At 39.8% G+C, this 25,590-nt stretch overlaps 1 protein-coding gene across 1 annotated transcript in view; it reads right to left on the reverse strand.

Moving 5' to 3' along the window:
* Positions 1-1,840: 1,840 nt before the first annotated feature.
* LOC123658859 (sorting nexin-27) overlaps positions 1,841-25,590 on the reverse strand; it is a 33,486-nt gene continuing 9,736 nt past the window's right edge. The window contains exons 2-9 of the mRNA XM_045594151.1: positions 22,008-22,110; positions 18,377-18,650; positions 17,645-17,742; positions 16,084-16,330; positions 15,063-15,226; positions 9,088-9,277; positions 7,944-8,125; positions 1,841-3,476 (exon numbers count right to left, since the gene is read on the reverse strand). Of these exons, the coding sequence (XP_045450107.1) occupies positions 3,408-3,476; positions 7,944-8,125; positions 9,088-9,277; positions 15,063-15,226; positions 16,084-16,330; positions 17,645-17,742; positions 18,377-18,650; positions 22,008-22,110 (1,327 nt within the window). The 3' untranslated portion in view covers positions 1,841-3,407. The remainder of the gene's footprint in view (positions 3,477-7,943; positions 8,126-9,087; positions 9,278-15,062; positions 15,227-16,083; positions 16,331-17,644; positions 17,743-18,376; positions 18,651-22,007; positions 22,111-25,590) is intronic.

Consider the following 25,590-nt stretch of genomic DNA (forward strand, 5'->3'; position numbering starts at 1 on the left):
AACAGCGATATAAAACTGCTAAAATTCCATTTTCATATTTGATCACTTTTGACAAATGCAACTTAACAAACAATGACAATAAAACTTAAAATTACAGACATTTCATGTTCATCATAATCGTGGACAAAGTTTAACATATTTCATAGACGTAATTTGTTAAGTTTTTATAATTGTTGTCGTTTGACAAACTTTGACTACGAACTGTACCGATCATTATGGCATCTTCTAATTATGGCTTAACCTTCATTTATACGCCAATTTATTTATTTAATCATACATTTATAATATACGAGTATAATAAAATTATAAACTACTATTTAATATTTGAGATTTTATTTCTTATGACTACGAAGATAGTTCTGTCATAGCGACCGTACTCGCCGTTAATTGTGACAAAAGTTAAATAAAAATTAAATTTCATTTTAATAAATTAATAATAAAAAATAATAATTTACATTTATAATAATTGTCCTTAATGAGAGTGATATTAGAGAAATTAAATTTTAAGTTATAAATCGATGTGTCTACAATAATTGACGATTATTTAAGTCATGGGTAACAACAACAACTTTCTCGGATTTTATCGCGGTTTACTAAGTTTTTTAAAAACCCGACGTTTCGGATATTTTACAGAAACCAAGCTTAATAAACCGCGATAAAACTCCAAAAAGTTATTTTATTATAATTTGTGTAAATAAATTTAAGTGGAAAGTAACGGATGTCTACATTTTGTATTGGCAGGTCTACTAGAATATTCATACATTTTTTTTATTCGTAGCTAATATTATTTAATAAAAAAGATTGATGTGATTTATTCAGCCTCCATGTGGGAAAAGTGGATTTAATTAAAATGTTAAAAATAAATTTGAGTGTTTCGTCATTTTATTTATTTAAAACCAATATGGCAGACTTGCCATTGAAAAAACGTATTTTTTTTAAAAGATCAAGTTAGTCAAAATTTCTCTTACATTTTATGTGATATTGCTGTTTGTGTGATTCACCTCTAAAATTCTTTCACCGAGTAAGGGCGGTTATTTAAAACATATTTAATTACATTCAACATTCTTCTGAATTATAAACATTTAATTTATTTTATAATTTCAAATCAAAACGTGATGTTTATTCTCGAAAAATTTTTCAGTCAATGAAACTACAAGCTTTCATAATTAATTAATATAATCACATTTCGATTAAAAATTATTTGATAATAATTTTTTTTTATTTTAAGAATAGTTCATAAATGCTAGTATCATTTTAATTTAAATATTTTATAGTCGTTAGAATAACGCTACTTCATATTATTATATCAAGTTTGGAAATAAAGGTTTCATTCATTATTATAATTAATAATATAATGATATATTTATTTTAATAATTGAAAAATTATTTCAGAAGTTGTAGTTTTGACAAATTCCGTAAAAACGCCACGAAGTTAAATAAATAAATGCCTCTTACCCAACGGCCCCCGCTAGGATTCGGCCCTGTGTCCGGGGGTCACAACATAATAGGTATGCATGTGGCGAATATTATTTACATCGTAAATTTTTTTTAAATACGCATTAATTACCCCAAAATAAATGACCCCATTTTAATAATGTTACACTATTCATAAGCTTTTAATAATATATCGGGAACATAATTTCTTAGTGTCGAACTAATCTTTTTATATATTAAGGTGACGTAAAGCGGACACGAACAACGCGAACAACATACATAATATAGTACACATTACATATTCAAGACGAAAATATTTTCCATCTCTTTCGCACAAAGCTAGCCTTTCTACGAGTGAAAGAGACCGATGTTTTATTTTGAGTTTTATTATGAAATATAGCATGCCTTGTCCTGACAGTTGACGGTTAATTGTGATGTTTTTTTTTCTTGAGCTTTTAATCACTTATAATGCTTGATGCTATATTCATATTGATAAATAATGATTTAGAGCAGTTATCTTAACTTTGACCAACCAAAGATTGTCGGGAAGATATCACAAATTTAGCGCATCAGATTTTTTTATCGGTTTTTTCATTTTTTTATTTTTATTTGTATTGTAGTATATCTTAGCTTAAGTTTTATTAAAATGTTGTATATATCGAGCTCTGGTTAGCTTTTACAGAAAATGACACATAGATATTACTTATATTAATGATTTTTAAGTCACGCGACACTTATTTATTCCGCAAAATTTATTCAGTGATTTTAGATTATAATGTCAATAGATCATACGCAATGTTACATACGGAATTCGTCAAAATAATTCGTATAAAAAAATTATTGTACCCGATTAAATTATAAAAGACAAAATTACACAGTGCCGGGGACATTTACATTAACTTATATATGAAAAAATATTACAAATTCCACTAATAATATATTGATTATGTATAAAAAGTTCTAAGTACGTAATAAGCATTTAATGAAATCTTGGCGCTAAGTCCGCTATTGCGATTTGAGACAATGATAGATCAGCGGGAGATCATTGACGTCATTGTAGTGTATTAAGTATTGTAGTGTTTTTTTTTTTTTTTGTTAACAAACGGTTTGTAATAAATAGCCGTTTGTGTGGGATATGTGTATGTTATTCCTGTTTGTTAAATTATAACTTTTATTTGTGTTAATAGAACATAATTTTTTTTTGAACTGCAAAATTTCTTGCCGTTTCTTTTCTGCAGCATCTACATTCCGAATCGTTGGTAGGTTCAAATTAATACTAATATAATTTTAATTTCTAAAATGACGATTCAAAATACTTAAAGCTACTTCAATTATGATTTTTTTTTCATTTTGTCAACGTTCGTCGTCTGAACCAAAGATCGTACCGTAATATGGACGCTGTTGGTGGATATACTTTGTGGCAGTCGATATCAGTGAAAGATCAAAAAGTACAGACTAACATCGTTGGAATCAATATATCGTCAGTATGGTAATATTGAAGCGTCAAATAGACTGTCATAATATGATCTACCAATGATCTACCCATGATCTACCAATGATCTACCCATGATCTACCAATGATCTACCCATGATCTACCAATGATCTACCCATGATCTACCAATGATCTACCGTTGTCAAACAATCCCAACAACAGACCAGAAGACCTTTTACAGTTACTTATAATATAATGTATACAAAAAGTTCAAAATAAAAACACTTTTCAGCTTCGACGAAATCCAGTCAGTTAACATAAATCGTACCTATCACAGTACAGTTGTGACGCGAAACCCTGACCTATACGAGTACATTGTCTAAATAATTACAAAATTTTAAATAATCATTAAAAAAAAAAAAAAGACAAATCACATTAATACGATAAGTAAACTAGATAGGAATAACGACGCCATTTCGAAAATGTTGCGAGTTATACAGATACCGTTGGTTATCTTACGTTCTAGAATGTTCCGGAACTTTACTCGCCGGTGTCGACCCAGTTCGCCTCCTCCGCTATTCTATCCATGCAGTTGCAGAGAAATTGATACTGGAAAGGCAGATAATTTTCTTAATAAGATTCGCTTGTTTTTGAAAATGAATTTGATGTAAGTCGGTGTAGGCCAGGAAGAGTGTAGTGTCGAGGCACAAGTGCAGGGTGAAGAGTATAGTGTACGACATGCAGAGTGCAATGTGTAGTACGTAGTGTACATAGCGTAGCAAGTAGCTCGTTGTGAGTAACGTGTGATGTTTAGTGCGAAGAGTGTGAAGTGATAATAATGTTCAGTGTGTAGTGTGTTGTTCGGTGCGTTGTGTGGAGTGCGTTGTTCGGTGCGTTGTGTGTAGTGTGTGGTTCGGTGCGTTGTGTGGAGTGTGTGGTTCGGTGCGCTGTGTGGAGTGCGTTGTTCGGTGTGTTGTTCGGTGCGTTGTGTGGAGTGTGTGGTTCGGTGCGTTGTGTGGAGTGTGTGGTTCGGTGCGTTATGTGGAGTGCGTTGTTCGGTGCGTTGTATGTAGTGTGTTGTTCGGTGCGTTGTGTCTAGTGTGTTGTTCGGTGCGTTGTGTGGAGTGCGTTGTTCGGTGTGTTGTTCGGTGCGTTGTGTGTAGTGTGTGGTTCGGTGCGTTGTGTGGAGTGCGTTGTTCGGTGCGTTGTGTGTAGTGTGTTGTTCGGTGCGTTGTGTGGAGTGTGTGGTTCGGTGCGTTGTGTGGAGTGCGTTGTTCGGTGTGTTGTTCGGTGCGTTGTGTGGAGTGTGTGGTTCGGTGCGTCGTGTGGAGTGCGTTGTTCGGTGCGTTGTGTGTAGTGTGTTGTTCGGTGCGTTGTGTGGAGTGCGTTGTTCGGTGCGTTGTGTGTAGTGTGTGGTTCGGTGCGTTGTGTGTAGTTTGTTGTTCGGTGCGTTGTGTGTAGTGTGTGGTTCGGTGCGTTGTGTGGAGTGTGTGGTTCGGTGCGTTGTGTGTAGTGTGTGGTTCGGTGCGTTGTGTGGAGTGCGTTGTTCGGTGTGTTGTTCGGTGCGTTGTGTGTAGTGTGTTGTTCGGTGCGTTGTGTGGAGTGCGTTGTTCGGTGTGTTGTTCGGTGCGTTGTGCGGAGTGCGTTGTTCGTTGTGTTGTTCGGTGCGTTGTATGCAGTGTGTGGTTCGGTGCGTTGTGTGGATTGCGTTGTTCGGTGTGTTGTTCGGTGCGTTGTGTGTAGTGCGTTGTGTGTAGTGTGTTGTTCGGTGCGTTGTGTGGAGTGTGTTGTTCGGTGCATTGTGTGTAGTGTGTGGTTCGGTGCGTTGTGTGGAGTGCGTTGTTCGGTGTGTTGTTCGGTGCGTTGTGTGTAGTGTGTTGTTCGGTGCGTTGTGTGGAGTGTGTTGTTCGGTGCATTGTGTGTAGTGTGTGGTTCGGTGCGTTGTGTGGAGTGCGTTGTTCGGTGTGTTGTTCGGTGCGTTGTGTGGAGTGCGTTGTTCGGTGTGTTGTTAGGTGCGTTGTGTGTAGTGTGTGGTTCGGTGCGTTGTGTTATTTATTTATTATTATTTATTATTTTATTATGCACTAGCAGCTCTTGGAGCTGATGCGTGCATATCACTGCACTTATGTTCTCTCTACTTTAGTTTTTAAATGTTCATCCAGTCTGTTTTTAAAAGTGTTTACTAATGGTGCACCAATCACTGATTCTGGGAGCTTGTTCCATTGGGTAACTACGCGATTTGGCAAAAAGTGACATCTGGGTTTGCTATAGCAAGGAGATCTTGTAAGTTTTTGAGAATGTCCTCTTAATTTTGGATTTGGATTCATAATATACATGTCTTTAAAATTCTTGATATTATAATGTCCAGTTAGAATTTTGTATGTTTCAATGAGATCTCCCCTCTGTCTACGTTGTTCCAATGTACTTAATCTAAGTTCTGAAAGTCGTTCTTCATATGTCTTATGTCTTAGTGAGGTCACCATTTTTGTAGCTCTACGTTGTACTTTTTCCAGCATTTCTATGTCTTTCCTAAAGTATGGACTCCAGATTTGGAAAGCGTATTCTAGTAGTGGACGGATGTAAGTTTTATAAATTTTGATAAACAAGTCTTTTGTAATAATGTTAAAAGCTTGTGTGGAGTGCGTTGTTCGGTGTGTTGTTCGGTGCGTTGTGTGTAGTGTGTGGTTCGGTGCGTTGTGTGTAGTGTGTGGTTCGGTGCGCTGTGTGGAGTGCGTTGTTCGGTGCGTTGTGTGGAGTGTGTGGTTCGGTGCGTTGTGTGGAGTGTGTGGTTCAGTGCGTTATGTGGAGTGCGTTGTTCGGTGCGTTGTGTGTAGTGTGTTGTTCGGTGCGTTGTGTGGAGTGCGTTGTTCGGTGTGTTGTTCGGTGCGTTGTGTGGAGTGCGTTGTTCGATGTGTTGTTCGGTGCGTTGTATGTAGTGTGGTTCGGTGCGTTGTGTGGAGTGCGTTGTTCGGTGTGTTGTTCGGTGCGTTGTGTGTAGTTTGTTGTTCGGTGCGTTGTGTGTAGTGTGTGGTTCGGTGCGTTGTGTGGAGTGGGTGGTTCGGTGCGTTGTGTGTAGTGTGTGGTTCGGTGCGTTGTGTGGATTGCGTTGTTCGGTGCGTTGTGTGTAGTGTGTTGTTCGGTGCGTTGTGTGGAGTGTGTTGTTCGGTGCGTTGTGTGTAGTGTGTGGTTCGGTGCGTTGTGTGGAGTGCGTTGTTCGGTGTGTTGTTCGGTGCGTTGTGTGTAGTTTGTTGTTCGGTGCGTTGTGTGTAGTGTGTTGTTCGGTGCGTTGTGTGGAGTGCGTTGTTCGGTGTGTTGTTCGATGCGTTGTGTGTAGTGTGTGGTTCGATGCGTTGTGTGTAGTGTGTGGTTCGGTGCGTTGTGTGGAGTGCGTTGTTCGGTGCGTTGTGTGGAATGGGTTGTTCGGTGTGTTGTTCGGTGCGTTGTGTGTAGTGTGTGGTTCTGTGCGTTGTGTGGAGTGTGTTGTTCGGTGCGTTGTGTGTAGTGTGTTGTTCGGTGCGTTGTGTGGAGTGCGTTGTTCGGTGCGTTTTTCGGTGCGTTATGTGTAGTGTGTTGTTCGGTGCGTTGTGTGGAGTGCGTTGTTCGGTGCGTTGTGTGGAGTGCGTTGTTCGGTGCGTTGTTCGGTGCGTTGTATGCAGTGTGTGGTTCGGTGCGTTGTGTGGATTGCGTTGTTCGGTGCGTTGTGTGTAGTGTGTTGTTCGGTGCGTTGTGTGGAGTGCGTTGTGTGGAGTGCGTTGTGTGGAGTGTGTTGTTCGGTGCGTTGTGTGTAGTGTGTGGTTCGGTGCGTTGTGTGGAGTGCGTTGTTCGGTGTGTTGTTCGGTGCGTTGTGTGTAGTTTGTTGTTCGGTGCGTTGTGTGGAGTGCGTTGTTCGGTGCGTTGTGTGGAGTGCGTTGTTCGGTGTATTGTTCGGAGCGTTGTGTGTAGTGTGTGGTTCGGTGCGTTGTGTGGAGTGCGTTGTTCGGTGTGTTGTTCGATGCGTTGTGTGTAGTGTGTGGTTCGGTGCGTTGTGTGGATTGCGTTGTTCGGTGTGTTGTTCGGTGCGTTGTGTGTAGTGTGGTTCGGTGCGTTGTGTGGAGTGCGTTGTTCGGTGCGTTGTGTGGAGTGCGTTGTTCGGTGTGTTGTTCGGTGCGTTGTGTGTAGTGTGTGGTTCGGTGCGTTGTGTGGAGTGCGTTGTTCGGTGTTTTGTTCGATGCGTTGTGTGTAGTGTGTGGTTCGATGCGTTGTGTGTAGTGTGTGGTTCTGTGCGTTGTGTGTAGTGTGTTGTTCGGTGCGTTGTGTGTAGTGTGTTGTTCGGTGCGTTGTGTGGAGTGCGTTGTTCGGTGCGTTTTTCGGTGCGTTATGTGTAGTGTGTTGTTCGGTGCGTTGTGTGGAGTGCGTTGTTCGGTGTGTTGTTCGGTGCGTTGTGTGGAGTGCGTTGTTCGGTGTGTTGTTCGGTGCGTTGTGTGGAGTGCGTTGTTCGGTGCGTTGTATGTAGTGTGTGGTTCGGTGCGTTGTGTGGAGTGCGTTGTTCGGTGTGTTGTTCGGTGCGTTGTGTGGAGTGCGTTGTTCGGTGCGTTGTATGTAGTGTGTGGTTCGGTGCGTTGTGTGGAGTGCGTTGTTCGGTGCGTTGTGTGTAGTGTGTGGTTCGGTGCGTTGTGTGGAGTGCGTTGTTCGGTGCGTTGTGTGGAGTGCGTTGTTCGGTGCGTTGTGTGTAGTGTGTGGTTCGGTGCGTTGTGTGGAGTGCGTTGTTCGGTGTGTTGTTCGGTGCGTTGTGTGTAGTGTGTGGTTCGGTGCGTTGTGTGGAGTGCGTTGTTCGGTGTGTTGTTCGGTGTGTTGTGTGGAGTGCGTTGTTTGGTGTGTTGTTCGGTGCGTTGTGTGTAGTGTGTGGTTCGGTGCGTTGTGTGTAGTGTGTGGTTCGGTGCGTTGTTCGGTGTGTTGTTCGGTGTGTTGTGTGGAGTGCGTTGTTTGGTGTGTTGTTCGGTGCGTTGTGTGTAGTGTGTGGTTCGGTGCGTTGTGTGTAGTGTGTGGTTCGGTGCGTTGTTCGGTGCGTTGTTCGGTGTGTTGTTCGGTGTCACTCACGTAGGGCGTGTAGAGCGCCAGCGCGCGCGGCGGCCGGTCGCGGCGGCGGTACAGCAGGCGCGCCGCCGCCGCCTCGTCGTCCGCGCGCCACTCGCGCACGTCGCTCCACGGCACGCTCACGCACGCGCCGCCGCACGGGGCGTCGCCCTCGCACCACGCGGACAGCTTCAGGCCGGTCCAACCTGCGCGCAACGTATGCTTCAGTCTGGTATCAGTACTCCAACTAGTCAGATTGATAAACTACGTTAAATAACCCGTCAGATACAACGCTGTCAGTTCTGTCAAAACTAGTACCGTAGTGAAGAAAAGTTTGGGCAGGTTTCTCCTGGTAGTACCTAAAAGATACCGTGTTAATTTTAGATGCTCCCTCCTGTAGCCGAGCAGTGCGAGGTAGACAGTACCAGTACGTACCGACGGTGAGCGCGCGGGCGGGCGTGGCGCGGCAGTCGGTGCGCGCGGGCGGGAAGGCCACGCCCCCGTAGCCGGGCAGCGCAGGGAGCAGCAGCGGTACGTACCGACGGTGAGCGCGAGGGCGGGCGTGGCGCGGCAGTCGGTGCGCGCGGGCGGGAAGGCCACGCCCCCGTAGCCGGGCAGCGCGAGGGGGCAGCAGCGGTACGTACCGACGGTGAGCGCGAGGGCGGGCGTGGCGCGGCAGTCGGTGCGCGCGGGCGGGAAGGCCACGCCCCCGTAGCCGGGCAGCGCAGGGAGCAGCAGCGGTACGTACCGACGGTGAGCGCGAGGGCGGGCGTGGCGCGGCAGTCGGTGCGCGCGGGCGGGAAGGCCACGCCCCCGTAGCCGGGCAGCACGAGGGAGCAGCGGCGGTACGTACCGACGGTGAGCGCGAGGGCGGGCGTGGCGCGGCAGTCGGTGCGCGCGGGCGGGAAGGCCACGCCCCCGTAGCCGGGCAGCACGAGGGAGCAGCGGCGGTACGTACCGACGGTGAGCGCGAGGGCGGGCGTGGCGCGGCAGTCGGTGCGCGCGGGCGGGAAGGCCACGCCCCCGTAGCCGGGCAGCACGAGGGAGCAGCGGCGGTACGTACCGACGGTGAGCGCGAGGGCGGGCGTGGCGCGGCAGTCGGTGCGCGCGGGCGGGAAGGCCACGCCCCCGTAGCCGGGCAGCACGAGGGAGCAGCGGCGGTACGTACCGACGGTGAGCGCGAGGGCGGGCGTGGCGCGGCAGTCGGTGCGCGCGGGCGGGAAGGCCACGCCCCCGTAGCCGGGGAGGGCACGCGCCAGCGCCAGGTAGTCGGCCGCGCGCCGCACGTCCTGCAGCGCCTTCAGCTGGTACAGGCGCGCGCCCGCCGCGCACACGCCGCGGTTCACGTCCTCCACCGCCTGCCGATCACATATACTCATGTATAGTTCGCGTCATGTAAAAAGAACGCTGAAAGAAACTGGAGGGGGTGCGTTTGCGCATGGGTATACTCGCGCACAAGTACTAATGTTTTATTTTTTAATTAGGCTTTCACTCGCGGCTTCGTATAATGGTTATTGGTAGGTACATTAAAAAATACTAGAAATACAAGTGCGAATAATTCGGACTAAATAAGTATAATAATTATAACTTTACAAATTCACAATTTTTTTATAAACAAAAGCAATAACAAATTTTTTAGTTATTGAAATGTCGTATTCAAAAATAATAATTATCTGTACTCTCAATATTCGTATCTTAATAGTTTTTATGTGTTTAAAATGATAAATTGATAATTGTTTTTTAGTGAAATAAATAGTAAATGGAGAATTTTGTAATTTAAAACTTTTGTGCGCGATAATAATTTGAGTCGACGTCGAACTGTCAACCGCTGTCAACCAATAGCACACCGGCAAGCATGCGACAGTGATAAACACTCCCGTCCCCCTACCCCGTACCACCAAATAGACCGATAAATCGCTTCTGCGCAGCTTCAAGGCCAGCGTTCTTTTTACATGACGCGAACTATACCACACGTCTAGCTACACCATCAAACAATTCTTAGGTAAAAATGTGCCTCAATGATGCAATGCAGAGCTTAAAGTTATTCATTTGTAGAAAATTTTCCGTCTGCCACTTAACGAAGAAACTAAAAAGTATATCATGGGTTGATCTTAGACCCTGGGCACTTTTTCTACTTCCGATTTTGCTTTTCTAAAGTAGCATTGGTTTTCTGGTCTACAAGACTTTATTACTAGCAACGTTGTGGAAGTAAACAGTGTGTTGACTCGGATACCTTGTACTTCAACTCACTAACAGATACTCCCTAAAAGGAATATATATATTTTTTTTCTTTATTTAAGGAGTTTTAGTCCATAAGGACTACGCCACTCCATAGGAACATCACACATTTACATACATGAAATTAATGAGGTCGTCGTCGCATACCAATATTTACAATCTTGTAAAGTACAGATATATGCGCTGACCTCGTCAAACTCTAAAAATGGATTCGATGTTTTGTATGAGGATATTACGAAGGTAATAAAATCCAAGGAATGGAAATACTTCGATCTTTTACAAGTTATAATGGATGACGCTAACTGGGATTACAAGACCGAGACGGATCGAAAATCAGACCGCACAGATTGGGTCGCATAGGTCGTAGGGGCCAATTGATTCTTCAACTTTCTTTCTCGAAATCAAGGGGGTTTTTCCAAAACTTAACCAACTTCACCAGAACAAATTTTTCCAAAAAGGTAGGAAAACTTATACGCAGTGACCTTGCTGCTCATATATGAGTAATATTATGATTTTTATAGAGCAGATAAAGTGGTCCAGAAAAAGTATTCCAAAGACGACTGAGAAGAGCCTTCTTGCGAAATATGATTTAGCGGTAGGCAGAATCGTTTACCACTTGCTAAAAAAAAAAAACAGGTCGACAAATTTTATGGACAGTTGTCCTCGTCGAGTGCATACAAGTCTGAGATTTGGGATACCAGAGGCAAGTTTTCGGAAGACAACCCAATAATGAAGCGGGCAAGATTATTGCGGCGCTGGAGCAGCTAAAAACGGAAGAGTCTGGAGGATGACGTAGTTTCGATTGAGCTCTTTAAGGCCCAAGGAAAACCTTTCCAGGTCAAAGCTTTTGCCTTTGCGAAGCTCTTTAACGCTGTCATTCACTAGGGTACCACTCCGAAAGCGTGGTCTAGGAGTGATAAATTTCTGTTGAGAAATTACAAATCTCACCTACTTCTGAGCTACTTCTAAAAGCTGTTTTCGAGGGTCGTTATCAATCGTCTTGCCACAAGTCTCGATGCATTGCAAATAACGGAACAGATTTTGTTTCGAAATGGCTATAGAACCGTAATATAGACCGCCATTCATACTGTTCGGCAAATTAAAGAAATGACTGAAGAGGATAATCAGCTGCTTTGTATATTGTGGACTACACAGCCTTCGACTCGAGACAGGGGGATGTAATATCCCCAATAACCGAAACTGTTTACTAACGTACTGGTGGATGTGTTTTGCGGAGACGACGGAGGAGCTAGGTCGATTGCTGAACGACTTAAAAGGAACTCTCACGATGGGTTGGTCTCGGTATGATTTTAGATGAGACAAAATTTTGCTTGATAAACAGATCATAACGATACCAATATTGGTCAATACAATTCAACTGTGCCTAAACAACTTCAATAAGGAAGCTAATTTGGTTGGTTGAGCGGCATTGGGCAAGCTTCAGCGCGTCTTCACTTCTTATATTCCGCAATACTTAGTGTCATTCGAACGGAGATTCAAGAATAAAAGGACAATAACCTGCATCCGGGGTCAAACCCGCGAGTGACATAATGAAAATTACTGAACAATACACTGCTTGGCAGCCGAAAGGCTCTGTCCGTTAGGGACTAGACAGTACAGCGCCCGAAAGGGTCTACGCTGGATAAACTAATAGCGTATTGTGGTATTACCCACTACTGAAGAGGTCCATCAGATCGAAACGGTTACCACGTAAATTGTTTTACAGCGATACCGCACTCGGCGGATTATCGGCTGGAACGTAGGGGCGTAATGCCCGCTGCGCATAAGCGTATCGTTCCAACCAAACCAAAGAGTTTAGGGTGAGGTGACTTTCGTTCTTGTTGTCTAAGGACAACGGAACTCATCAGTTACGCGATAAGCGCAAGAGTCATCCGAAAGGAAATTCAATACTCTTTATTGTACATATGGGCGCAAATCGCCGACTATCGGCAATAATTGGAAACTATTGATATTTATGTTTTAGTTTATTGTTAAAGTGAATATATTATAGGAATATCTGAAATGTATAAGATTTAAATAGTTACTTTGTAAACATAAAACCGTTACTTATTGAGATCTGATATTTAATAGACACTGTTTTGACTGTTTGAATGTTTTGAAGACGTTTGATGTTTCATTTATTGTTAAAATACTCAATTTACTGTGTAAATATTCGAATTAATATCTATTATAATTAATATAATTATTTTGTACTGAATTTTATTATTTTATGCAATGTCTTTTTTTTAATTTCATTTCGAATCTTGCTTGCAGCGCCATCTTTACATTGACTAATGTTTGTTCACATTAATGTTTGTTCAGGTTAAATTAAGTAACCTTTATATCTATAATATAAAAATGAGTCGCTGAATGTGTTGCTAAGCGCAAAACTCGAGAACGGTTGGACCGATTTCGCTAATTCTTTTTTTAAAATATTCCTTGAAGTACGAGGATGGTTCTTACGGAGAGAAAAATTCTAAAAAAAAAAATTTAAATTTCCTGAAAAGTCTAAAAATAACACTTTTCTATACTCCCATACAAAAGATTTGTGATAATACTTAAAAGTCAATTTGAACTTTAATACCATACGATAAAGTTTGTGTTAGGCGATACGAAGTTCGCCGGGTCAGCTAGTTATATATGTAAATCATTTTAACTTATTTAAATTCGTTAAAACATTTATTATAAATATTAAGATGTATTTTAAGAATTATTTTACAGTATCTAATTTTATTTGTTAATTTTAAAAGGAGTTGTATTTGATTGTAAACTATAAAAGCAGTTGATTTATGAAAAGATCAGGCTGTTCTACATGAGCAATTATGCGTTAATAAACCGAGAAAATCTTAGTGTTTTTTCACTTTAATGGACTCCGAACGAGGAAACTCTGGCGTATCGCTGACATACACTATCAGAGAAAAAAAATTAAGGGTAAAGGGTTACAACAAGTCTTTTCCGAGCAACGCATCCTTTATCTGTGTTGACATACAGTGCCGAGTCGCGCACACTGAGAAAGGGAATAGTACACAAGTTTAAGGTTACCTAACGTGCTATGGAACGGGCTATGCTTGGGTGTCTCTCAAAGATAGAATCATAAATGAGACTATCCGCGAGAGAACAAGAGTAATGGCAAGAGTAATGAAGTGGCAGTGGGTTGCTCATGTATGTCGAGAGACTGATGTTCGCTGAAGCAGACGTGTCCTGGAGTGAAGATTGCGTGTTAGCAAAAGCAATGTGGGTCAATCTATGGCTCGCTAAGCGACTTATCTACACAAGACTGCCGACGGAGACTGGATAAGTAGACACTAATTGTCACTTCTCTGTAAACACTTCCCTACCGCTTTTTCACTACGCTGTGTCCTATATGCCCAAAGGTTGTCTGGAAGAGATCGCTACTCTAGCGATAAGACCGCCTTTGTACACTGTTTTATTTTTATTTTTTTATTTGTAATATGTTATTGTGTTGATTGTTGTTGTGTACAATAAAGAGTATCTATCTATCTATCTATCTAAGTATTCGAGAAAACCAGGGTGTACTGCGCGAATTGGGTAGGCTATGTCAAGCAGTGTCCTCTGATATCCTTAAGTGAGATGATCAAAGAGCTTTTCGTAGCCCTAGAGGAGTTCCAGGGCTAGGCACAAGCATTCATTTATTTATATTTAATTTAATTAAAACGGTAAAACCCAATCACAATAAGTCGATGTCATCTACACAGGCTTCTTCGGACCGCATATAGACGTCGAGTAGCTACACTCCGCTCCGCCATCGCCATACACAAGAAACCCTCGTTAACAAATATGTTTCGATTTGCTTGTTAATAGAAAATAAACTAAGTTCGTACCGACGTGTCTATTGTTTTACAAGAATCCTCGTTAACATTGTTATTATTATATTCTTATATTATTATATTTCTTATATTATTTATTCCAGACTCTAAATCGTCGTCGATAGCTTAAAAAAAAATAGTCAACACTTTCTACACTCATTCTGGTGTAGTCGTAGGATTTGTCGGAGACATTGTCTCTGTTCTTCATAATCTCAATAAAACTAACCTTTAGGAAAATATCCTGGCCTATAGTAGGGATTAACTTCTTCATACTATCAATAAATTTGAATCAAAAAGATACGGTCGTCGTTGTTCAGACATTTTGTTCGCAAATAAAAACAAATATCTCGTCGACACGACCACGAACACAACACTGCGCCGCCATAGTACCACACGACCTGCCCGCTGGTTTAGAGAACGGTTTTGCCCATTGTCCACGAAAGTCGACACACCGGCCTAAGAGTTCTCGTATTTAAGGTCATATTAAGAGTTTTGTGTCTTGTCGTTGCTAGAAGGTAGTCGTCAATACTTCCCACAGGCATCAGCCGTTATGGTAATTTTTGTGACTTGTTTAAATCTAGTTAGTATTGGTAATGTTTGATTCCAATTTTCCGAGACGATTATAGGTTTTTTGGGAGGTTTACTTGTGGATCAGAACTTACTCGGTCAATATAGTTCAATATGTTAAGTTTGATAATCTCTGTTCGGTTAGTTTTGGTTAAGGAGTTGATATTTGTGATTATAAATATTTATTTTCGGTCTGATTGTTGGTCCTTGTGTTCCCTACCGTGCCTTAGAGAGCGCGTTAAGCCGTCGGTCCCGGTTGTTATCATGTACACCTGATAGCGATCGTCACTCATAGTAGGGAATATATCCGCCTAGGAGCAGCGTGGTGGATTAAGCTCTGATCCTTCTCCTACATGGGAAAAGAGGCCTATGCCATATATGCAGAGTGATATTACAGGCTGAATCGTATGTATAGAATGTAAAAACAGGTGAAATAACGCCGCTTTAAGACTTTAATAATATAATTATAGTGGTTAATGCAGACACAATGAAGTGATTCTTTATATCTCACCTGCCAGAATATAAAGGTCGCTGCCTTTTCATCCTCCTTCACCACCGATATCTCTCTCTCGGGGTTGAAGAGCCATTTGCGTATGGACAGACAGCTGCTGGACGCCGTCGAGTAGTTCTGGATATATAGAGAGTGGGGACACTCGTTCGGCTGTAACTTGCGTTCTGTAATATTAAAAAAAAAAAAAAAACAATAAATATAAACAGTCAATTAAGGTAGGGCACAACAGGTAATTTCCTGCTTAAAATCCGGAGCAGCCTGACTAGGGTTCGACCTCGACCTGCAGGTCACAGAAGAATCACAGAAGAAGAAGATCACAGCTAAATAATACTGCTCCCAAGCAGTGTTGTGTTCCTGTTGGTGAGTAAGGTGACCAGAGCTCCTGGGGGGGGGGGGGGAGATTTGGGTCGGCAATGCACTTGCGATGCTTCTGGTGTTGCAGAAGTCTATAAGCTACGGTAATCGCTTACCATCAGGTGAGCCGTACGCTTGTTAGTGTTAGCAAGTAGCTGTCACCAATTGTCGTAGCAGTTTCAATTTTTGCTCTTGATACATATTGACATTTGTACAAATATTACTTTCTGATCTCGGATAATGTCCTTGAGGGTATTCCTTTCATATCCCGAAAACATATAGTCATCGATGTTCAGTAGATATAATAGCAATTGTTACTCATGATGGAGTAATTATCCACCAAAGAGCAGTGTAACACCATAGCGGATTCAATATTTTATTATATTGATTAGAAGGCTTAAACATACCAATGAGACGTTAAAGAGGCTTATTTAGTAAACAAGGCAGTAAGTTTTTCCATTTATTGTTATTATTTGAGAATCTACTAGTCCAGTATTGAAACTTATCTGCCTTATAAAAGCTATTACTTGGATCAAATATAGCCTATCAAACGTCATATTATTACGACCAATTAAAGTTATTAACACGACATACAAACAAGCTATACATACACACATTCACATATACACATTCAATTTTCCAGAAAAAAAAAACCAAAAAAACTTACCAAAATTATACTCCACAATTTCAAATAGATAGAAGTACTTTTGCACCGACTTAGACAATCCAATCTTTTCGCAAACAGCACGGTATACGTCGTCGGCGTTCGTCGACTTCAGTACGGACACCGTCACTACTTCTTTATCAGGCAGTAAGACTTTCAGGTCGACCGGAGATGGATTAGATGAATCGTCTGAATCTGTGAGGAATTCTTGTACAGCATCCGACTCTGCTATCACTCGAACCGCACAAACCTGTAATAAATTTTTAAGTTTATTCTCATCCAAAAAAAACTGACTTCAAATTACTTCCAAGCACGGTACTATACCATAGACAGTTTTAGGGGTAATCCAAAAACTCGTCAAATCTCGCTTAGAGACTACTTAGACACGACAAGTAGTAGCTTTCGAGGAAAAAAAAAGAACCACCAAATCGATACACCCAGCAACAAGTTATAAGGTATCAAATAAAACCTTACAAAATTTAATTGAGCCCCCCCCCCCCCCACCGCTTGTTTTTGAAGTCGGTTAATAAACATCGCAAAAATAAGACCAAATAGAATGGTTTAAATCACATGACCCAAAAAAGATCAATTCAAATGGCTTATATAAAATAACTCAAATACCCAATTTAGGACTTGTTCTCACACTAAGAATTTACTTTGATAATTGTTTTACTTAACTGGAATTTTTCCCACAAAGTTTATAAAATAACGGGCTTAAATATTCTTTTATTGAAATTAATTATTATAATCGTATCAGAAGAGAATATCGAGTAATATTCACAAATCAAAGGCACATTACAATCATTTTTCTTTTTTGAAGTAAAATCAAAACTTTCAACTCACAAATTTTCACTGTTATAATTGTTTTTTTTTTTATAAAAAAAAATTGTGTTTGCTCTCAAACGGAAAAAAAACCGACTTCAATTACATCGACAAGTAATAGACGAAACATAAATAGACAAAAAAAAAATAGTCAAGTAAATACGCATTATTAGATATAACTCGAAAAGTACTTGTCAGATTAAATTTAAATAGAACCATATGACACGCAACACCTTTAGATTAAAAAAATCTATAAAAATATATACATCTATACAAATAAATAAAATTGCAGTGTCTGTTTGTAATATTAAAATAACCGCTTTTTACTAAATGCATATCGATGTATACACGGTACATATACCAAATTAACATTTTTCACAACTTTTATCTGTCTGTCTGTCTATTTGTTCCGGTTAATCTCTAAAACGGCTTGATCGATTTTGACGGGACTTTCACTGACTGAATATAAGCTGAGATAGCTGATATAGTAAGGAGTAACTTAGGCTACTTTTATTTTAGAAATTTATTAATTTTATCTCTCTGCGAACTGAACAATAACTTTTTTGTTAAATTCCACACGGACGAAGTCGCGAGCACAGCTAATAATAAATAAATAAAAATTAAAATCGAATTGCGAACCTCCTCATTTTTGGAAGTTGGTTAAAAATGGTTCTTAATGATGTAATTTCTGTTGAAACCAATATTGTAAGAAAGAGGTAGATATGAACTAAAATATACATACCTTTTCTAAATATTGTTCGAGACCTCTTCTCCTTGAATCGAGCTGCTGCTCGCTTAAAGTAAAAGGCCATTTTCCAGGTAATTTTGGAAAATTGAAACCTGAAAACGAAATTTGAGATTCCATAACCAATCTTTCTTACATCAATTAATATCATAACAGATTAAGTTGTCTACAAGGCTTACTGTCACCGAGGTAGTGCATAGCAAGAAAAAATCTGCGCAAAACAGATTCAAGTTAGAAAAAAAACATAGTTAAATAACACTGCTTTCAAACAGTGCTATGTTCCTATGGTGAGTGAGGTGACCAGAGCTCCTGGGGGATTGGGATTAGGGTCGGCAACACGCTTGAGATGCTTCAGGTATTACAGGCGTTTATAGGCTACGGTAATCGCTTAACGCTAAAAAGGCATTGATACTATGGCGTGTGATATATATACGAAACTAGCTGACCTGGCAAACTTCGTATCGCCTTATTTTTTTTCTTAAATATAATAATTACATATATCAAAACAAAATATACCCTATCTTTCAAGTTGGATCAAACTGCACACGGTGTGCAAATTTGATTAAAATCGGTTAAGTAGTTTAAGAGTTCATCGCGGACAAACATTGTGACACAAGATTTATATATATTAAGATTTTGTAGTGTGCAGTTTCAAAGTTAGCTAGAACAGGTATAGAGAAAAATCTTCTCCGCACCTATGCAAATATATCTACATCATCTACCACTCACCAAGAAATTCTTTCCTCAAGAGCTGGTGTAGAGCAGCAAATTCCCTATAACGTCGGCTGCACAAATGTCTTCCGGCCATGTGAACGTTGAAGGCCACGTACGACCTGCCCGTATTCCGTTCCATCACTATCCGGTAGTCGGGAATAGAGACGGGTAGTGACCGCTTGTCCGTGTAATCGTATCGTTGGTAGACCGTCGCTCGTGAGTTCGCCGCCCCACCTATAACTCCCACCGGTGCTGAACCATCGTCGCATGGCTCTAAACGTTCTGCCTCCTAAAGATTAAATATCCGTTTAAAAGATCTGGCAGCCCAATATATAGCTATTTGGTGATTTAGTAGTGGCGCTGTATTTCTTGCAAGAAATTAGTAATTTTAGAATGAAACAGTTATTTTAAAGAGTAGCTATGGAATTTTTCACAGATTCATTTCTGAAGAATCTACTTTCCGACTCTGTGGTAGCTTCACTTTTTACTATAATCTATACAAATAAATAAAATTGGAGTGTCTGTTTGTAATATTAAAATAACTGCTTTTTACTTAATGCATATGGATGTATACACGGTACATATACCAAAATAACATTTTTTACAATTTTTGTCTGTCTGTCTGTTTGTTCCGGCTAATCTCTGAAACGGCTGGACCGATTTTGACGGGACTTTCACTGCAGATGAGCTAATGTAATAAGGAATAACTTAGGCTACTTTTATCGCCGTTTTACAAAAGTTAATGACCGCAATGTGACGAGATTAATAGCGACAAAGAACGATAACTTCGTGTGAACTAAATTAGCTCAATAGCAATGGAAAGTTGACAGATATTGTGACTTGGGCCATCTAAGCGTTGCTGATACGCAGGACAACGGATTATTACAGCCATAAAAACGTTATGTATTCCTTGCATTACAGTTCCGGCTTTAGTTAAATTGTATTAGATTAATCTGTAGTTAGTGAAATAGTCAATACGACGTCATAATCCCATTTTATAGTGAAGACACATCGATTCATTTACAGATAAAAATAATTGTGTTTGCTCGCAAACGAAAAAAAAACCGACTTCAATTACATCGAAGAGTAATACAACGTAGATCGACGAGAAAATAGTAATACTTTGTTCGTATTCCATATAACGCGACATTATAAAATTGTAGAATTATATAATGTTCTACTGTTATTTCTAACATTTTGTTAGCGATTGTAGGCAGAAATTTCATAAAAGGCCCGTCGTCGATTCGCGCGAAGCGCTGACATCGCTTATTACGGCGGGTTTTTTAGTTGAAGCGGATTTATATTGAATTACGGTTTATGTCTTTTTTATTAAAAATATGTAATGTTCATGTTTTCACACAGCTCCGATGCACGACTGGAGTTTACCCTTCAGATCAACTGTCTAAATAGGCACAAAAAGGCTTACTAGTCTAAGAAATATATTATTACTATATCAAATTGTAAATAAATGAATGCAATAACGCCATCTATCGGAACCTAATTGCGTTATTAGAAAACGTCTGAACGCCATCTCTAACAAGGTCATTCGTTCAGTAGATTTTACTGTTCAATTTTTTCATTCCGGGGCCTTAAATGAAAATCGATTCTTAAGGAGAAAACTCCAAAAACAGTCAAGTAAATACGCCATATCAGATATAGCTCAAAAAGTTCGAGTCAAATCTCAATTATATTTAAATGGGACCACATGACAAGCACCACCTATCGATTAAAAAAAGAATCATCGATATCGGTCCACCCAGTAAAATAGTAATGAGGTTAATATAACGTTGGTCGACGTAAAATAGCCAAGTAAATACCCAGTATTAGCGATAACTCAAAAATTAAAAGCTCAAATATATTTATAACGAATAAACTGCTACTCTCTACTCTAGTGGAATATTGTAATTTGATCGATAGTGAACGAAGTAATTTCATTACATTTTGATAGATGGCGTTGTGTCGTCGTCTTAACATCGTCATGTAAATACGTGTCATCAAAGATTACTCAAAAATTGCTCATTATATCTCAATCATATTTAAAACGGACGACATGACAAGTATTAGCTTTTGATTTATACAAAAAAGATCAAAATCAGTGCACCCAGTAAAAAGATATAACGTATAATACAACGTAGGGTGACGAAAAAACCGTCAAGTAAATACGCAATATTAGATATAACTCACAAATTACGAATCAAATCTCAATTAAATTTGAATGGGACCACGTGACGAATAGTAGCTTTTAATTTATATAAGAAACGTCAAAATCAGTGCACCCAGTAAAAAGTTATGAGGTATAATACAACGTAAGGTGACGAAAATAATGTCAAGTAAATACGCGTTATCAAAGATTAATCAAAAAGTAGTTATCAGATCGGATAAAATTTATATGTGACCACATGATAAACATCAGCTTTCGATTAAAGTAAAAATTATCAAAATCGATACACCCAGTAAAAAGTTATTGCGGATTTTCAAGAGTTTCTCTCGATTTCTCTGGGATCCCATCATCAGATCCTGGTTTCCTTATCATGATACCAAACTAGGGATATCCCCTTTCCAACAAAAAAAGAATTATCAAAATCGGTACACCCAGTAGAAAGTTATGTGGTATAATACAACGTAGGTCGACGAAAAAAGCGTCAAGTAAAAACGCATTATTAGATATAATTCGAAAAGTAGTTGTTAGATCTCAAATAAATTTAAATGGGACCAATCGGCACACACCACCTTTCGATTAAAACAAAATTTGTCGAAATCGGTCTACCTGGTCAAAAGTTCTGATGTAACATACATAAAAAAAAAAAAAAAAAAATACAGTCGAATTGAGAACCTCCTCCTTTTTTGGAAGTCGGTTAAAAATAGTGTAATAAACTTTAGTCTTCATATTAAAATTTTAGCAGACAAAAAATAATATCGATGTTAAAGTTTATTTTTACACGAAATTTAGATAAATAATGCAATGTATGTAAAAGTAAATATAGGTACTATAGGATAATGTAGATAGTCATTTATTTATTTATTGGACATTTTTGAATATCATATCGAAAATTGACCGCTCCAGCGGGGATCGAACCCGCGTCTCCGATGGACCGTGCCGGCGCTCTAGCCAATTAACGATTTCGCTTAAACCGAATATAAAAATCATCATATCAAAAATTTCGATCTAACGGGTACATCGTTCCATAGCTTAATGGCTAGAGCGCCGGCACGGTCGATCGGAGACGCGGGTTCTATCCACGCTGGAGCGGTCAATTTTCGATATGATATTCAAAAATTTTTAGAATTCCTAATGTGTGGGTATCACAAAAATAAAATCGTACATATTTATTTATTATTATACATAATGGAATTTGATTTATCGCCAGTTAAATACTGGGGCCACTGCAGTGACAGTTTTAATAAAACAACAATTTAACAGTGTTCAATCGTGCTCCAATGGCACAACTGAAAGGCATTAAGCCTATCAATCAATCAATTTAATAGATTCATTGTTACGCCTTAACATCTTAATAACGCTGTTTGTTACTGCTGAATTATATATTACATGAACTACTCGAATCGATGGTAAAAATGACATGTAATGTGATTTACATGACTTTCTAAGACAGATTATGAATCAAATAAGGCGTCTGAACATTCTTACCTTGGGCGTCACAGATATGACTGTTAAAGTTAGACAATCCCCTCCAGATTTGATCAGGTCCACCACTTGTTTGTGGGTCGCGCCTTCGACGTTCACCCCATTGCTGGAAAAGGAAACGTATCTGGTTAGTTTGGCAATATGACATTCAGAAATATGAGCGCAAAAGTTTCTAAAGATATATGGGCGGACTGACGTTCCTTCCACACGTAAAAAGCACTGAATTTGAAATGAGACTTAGTATATTTTTTCTACACTATGACCCATTATACATGATACCAAATTTTTATGTTCAAATTGTCGACCACATTAATGCCAGTGAAAAACAAATGTACTTAAATTCGGCAAAAAACAGCAGGAAATTATCATTCCAATGTCAATGAAAATAGATTAAATGAGGTAGAGTGACGCAAATATGGGTAATTTTAAAGCATTTAGTTGTCCCTGCGTACCTCCAAATGAAACGTCGTTTTTATTATTCGAAGAACGAATTTTCGGATGGTAATTTACCACGTTTAATGTAAAATCTGTTCAGACATTTGGATTATGGTCTGAATCATCTTGACTATAGATGAAGTAACATTGCAACGTGTAGCTACAGTACCTTTAATGTTCAGAAGCTGTTTGAATGTCGCGTACTCTTGTTGTTACTGGCATTACAAATATATAAAGAATTAAATATATTTATTTATTTATTTTATACTTTATTGTACACTAAAAATATATTACAAATAAAGCATAAAGATAGTTGCAGACAGTGAAGTACAATGGGCGGACTTATGGCTATGATCTACCTATATTAATGAAAACTAGATGCCCGAACTGACTTCGTTCGGTCAAAAGTTAACCGTGGGCCTTAAGTAACATACAAAAAAAATGGATTAGCCGAATCGGTCGAGCCATTTTCGAGTTATGCGCTTAGCAACATTCATTTTTATTCATATAGATTTATCACCGAAATTTACACACACACGATCGCGTTATTGTCAAGACAGTTTGTATAAAAAAATATGTCACGAAAAAAATAAATATAACGTTTCAAAGTTCGCCGGGTTAGATACTTATTCATGATTATACAAATCACTACGATTCACGACGATTGCTATTCCTTTTATATTCCACTAGCTTCTGCCAGCGATTTCTTCCGCGTGGAATAGGAACAATTCTGTCATACATGATTTTTGCAAAACTTTTATTACTGTTTACGCAGGGTACACAGCGGAAGCTCCCAAAAGGACAAAAAACCGATTTTGAAATATTCTTCATAGGTGCTCCGCTCCTATTGGTCTTAGCATGATCATATAGAGCCTATAAACTTCCTCGATAAATGGGCCATATAACACTGAAAGAGGTTTTCAAATCGGACCAGTAGTTCCAGATATTAGCGCGTTTAAACAAACAAACTCTTCAACTTTTTTATATTAGTATAGATGAAGTCTACAAATAAATTATGTACGCCGGCTTACGGCTTAAGATGAGCCCGACGTTCAAAGGTTTCTGTGCATTCTAGGTTCAAGTTATTAGGACTTATTAGTGAGGGGACGTCTGGAGTTTTAAAACGAAGAAACTAAATAAGCACTTTGAAATATTTACGTTACAATCTTTAAAAAATATTCTTTTAATATAACAGAATTAGTTAAATTGAACAATGTTAAATGTAATACAACCAAGTAAACATTTTGACTATCATCCCTTCGTTCAGAGGAACTATACGCTTCAGCCTGTAATATTCCACTGCTGGGTATGGGCCTCTTTTCCCATGTAGAAGAAGGATCAGAGCTTAGTGCACCACGCTGCTCCAATGCGAGTTGGCGGATATATTCCCTACTATGAGTACAATACAAGTGGCCATACAGATGTTTGTCATGTGCAGGGACGAACCCGCAACCGCTAGCGCAACAGCCACAAAACCAGTGCTGTTACCGTTGCGCCAACGCGTCGTAGAGTGTTATAAGTATAGAATGACAATTTTATGTACCCAACAATAGTCGTTATATTCGGTTCCGACGTTTCGATATCGTATATTTCAAATCCTGTGACATCGCAGTAGTAGTAGCAGTAGCGGAATTGACCGCTGCCCCCTCTACAGGCCATTTTTATTTACACTTTACACAAGACACTATAATCCATTGACACTATTTATAAGCACTTTCTTTATTATAACAGCAAATTTTTCTTTTATTTGGAACATTTATTTTTAATCTCACAAAAAGTTAATATACTAAATTTACACAACAAAATGCTTGAAACATCACAAATTCAGAACTGAACTTAATAATTAATAATAATAATAACGTATTATTTAATGTATACCAGAATAAAAATAATAAAAATAAATTAAAAAATAAGAAAAAGTGCAAAAGGCGGCTATATATAAATAAGCACTACATATAAAAAAAAAACACTATTTATAACCAGCCTTTGTTAAATGTTAAACATGCTACGTACGTCGCAGATGGTCTAAGATCAAGTAGCCAATGAAAATAATAATTAGCTAATTAGCGATAGATGTACAATTAAACAGCGATTACTTCGCGTTACTGCGTCGTTGGCCCAATTCGGTGTATTGTCATTAAGGTTTGTGTATTCAAACCGATGTATGAGAAAATTTGATATATCAATAACTAGCTGCACCCGCGGTTTTACTCGCATTAATTTGAGTAAAGAATAACCTATAGCCTTCTTCGGCAAATGGACTGTCCAACACAAATAGAATTTCTCAATTCGAACCAAATGTTCCTGAGATTAATGCGTTTAAACAAATAAACAAAAAAAAAAAAAAAAAAACTTTCCCGCTTTATATAATGTTAGTATAGATATATTTAATACTAGCGACTTCTGTCCGTCCATATTTTTTTTACACGATAAGTAATCACCAACATATCATATACTAAAACCTTCTCCGAAACACGTTGCATCTTATTGTATAAGTATTATTTCGATCGGATCAGTAGTTTTTGTAGTATAACCGAAAAAATAACTGGTTCTCCATTTATTACAATTATATAACATAATTAATATGTTCTACAATATATCTCTTATCCCCCGTAATTAATATGTTCTACAATATATCTCTTTTTCCCCGTGTAGGGACGGGCAGTAGAATACAATTTCCTACGGCCCGGCAAGGCCTGTCGTAAGAGCCGACAAAATTCTTGAGGTGGTAGGCTTCGGCCGTGGCTTAATTACCACCCTCTGGGTAAAGTCGCGCCGCCAAACGGCAACTGCCGTGTTCCGGGGCGGGTCCCAGAGCAGCCATTTGGGGGATGTGTCTGGGTAGTTGTAGCACTCTATGTGACCGATTCTGTCTGCTCATCACTGCCGCATCGGGTGCCTGGCTTCGGAGGGTAGCGGGATCCGAGGCACGGTGCCGCCGCTGGCCGACCGTAGGAAGTTGGGGGCCCAAGTAGCAGGAAAGCCACCTGTGAAAGGCTGCCCCGCCACCTGACGAAAAATCCCAGAATGTTCTACCTTGCCGGTTGGCGACCGGAAGGGAGGACCAGGTAGCCATTCTGGGGGGGCTCGGGCGTCCCCGCAGTCTCCGCGTCAGGCTCCCTACGTGCGGCGGTGTAGAGTCTGACACCTG

The sequence above is a fragment of the Melitaea cinxia genome, chromosome 13 (assembly GCF_905220565.1).
Source record: "Melitaea cinxia chromosome 13, ilMelCinx1.1, whole genome shotgun sequence".
Lineage (NCBI taxonomy): Eukaryota > Metazoa > Arthropoda > Insecta > Lepidoptera > Nymphalidae > Melitaea > Melitaea cinxia.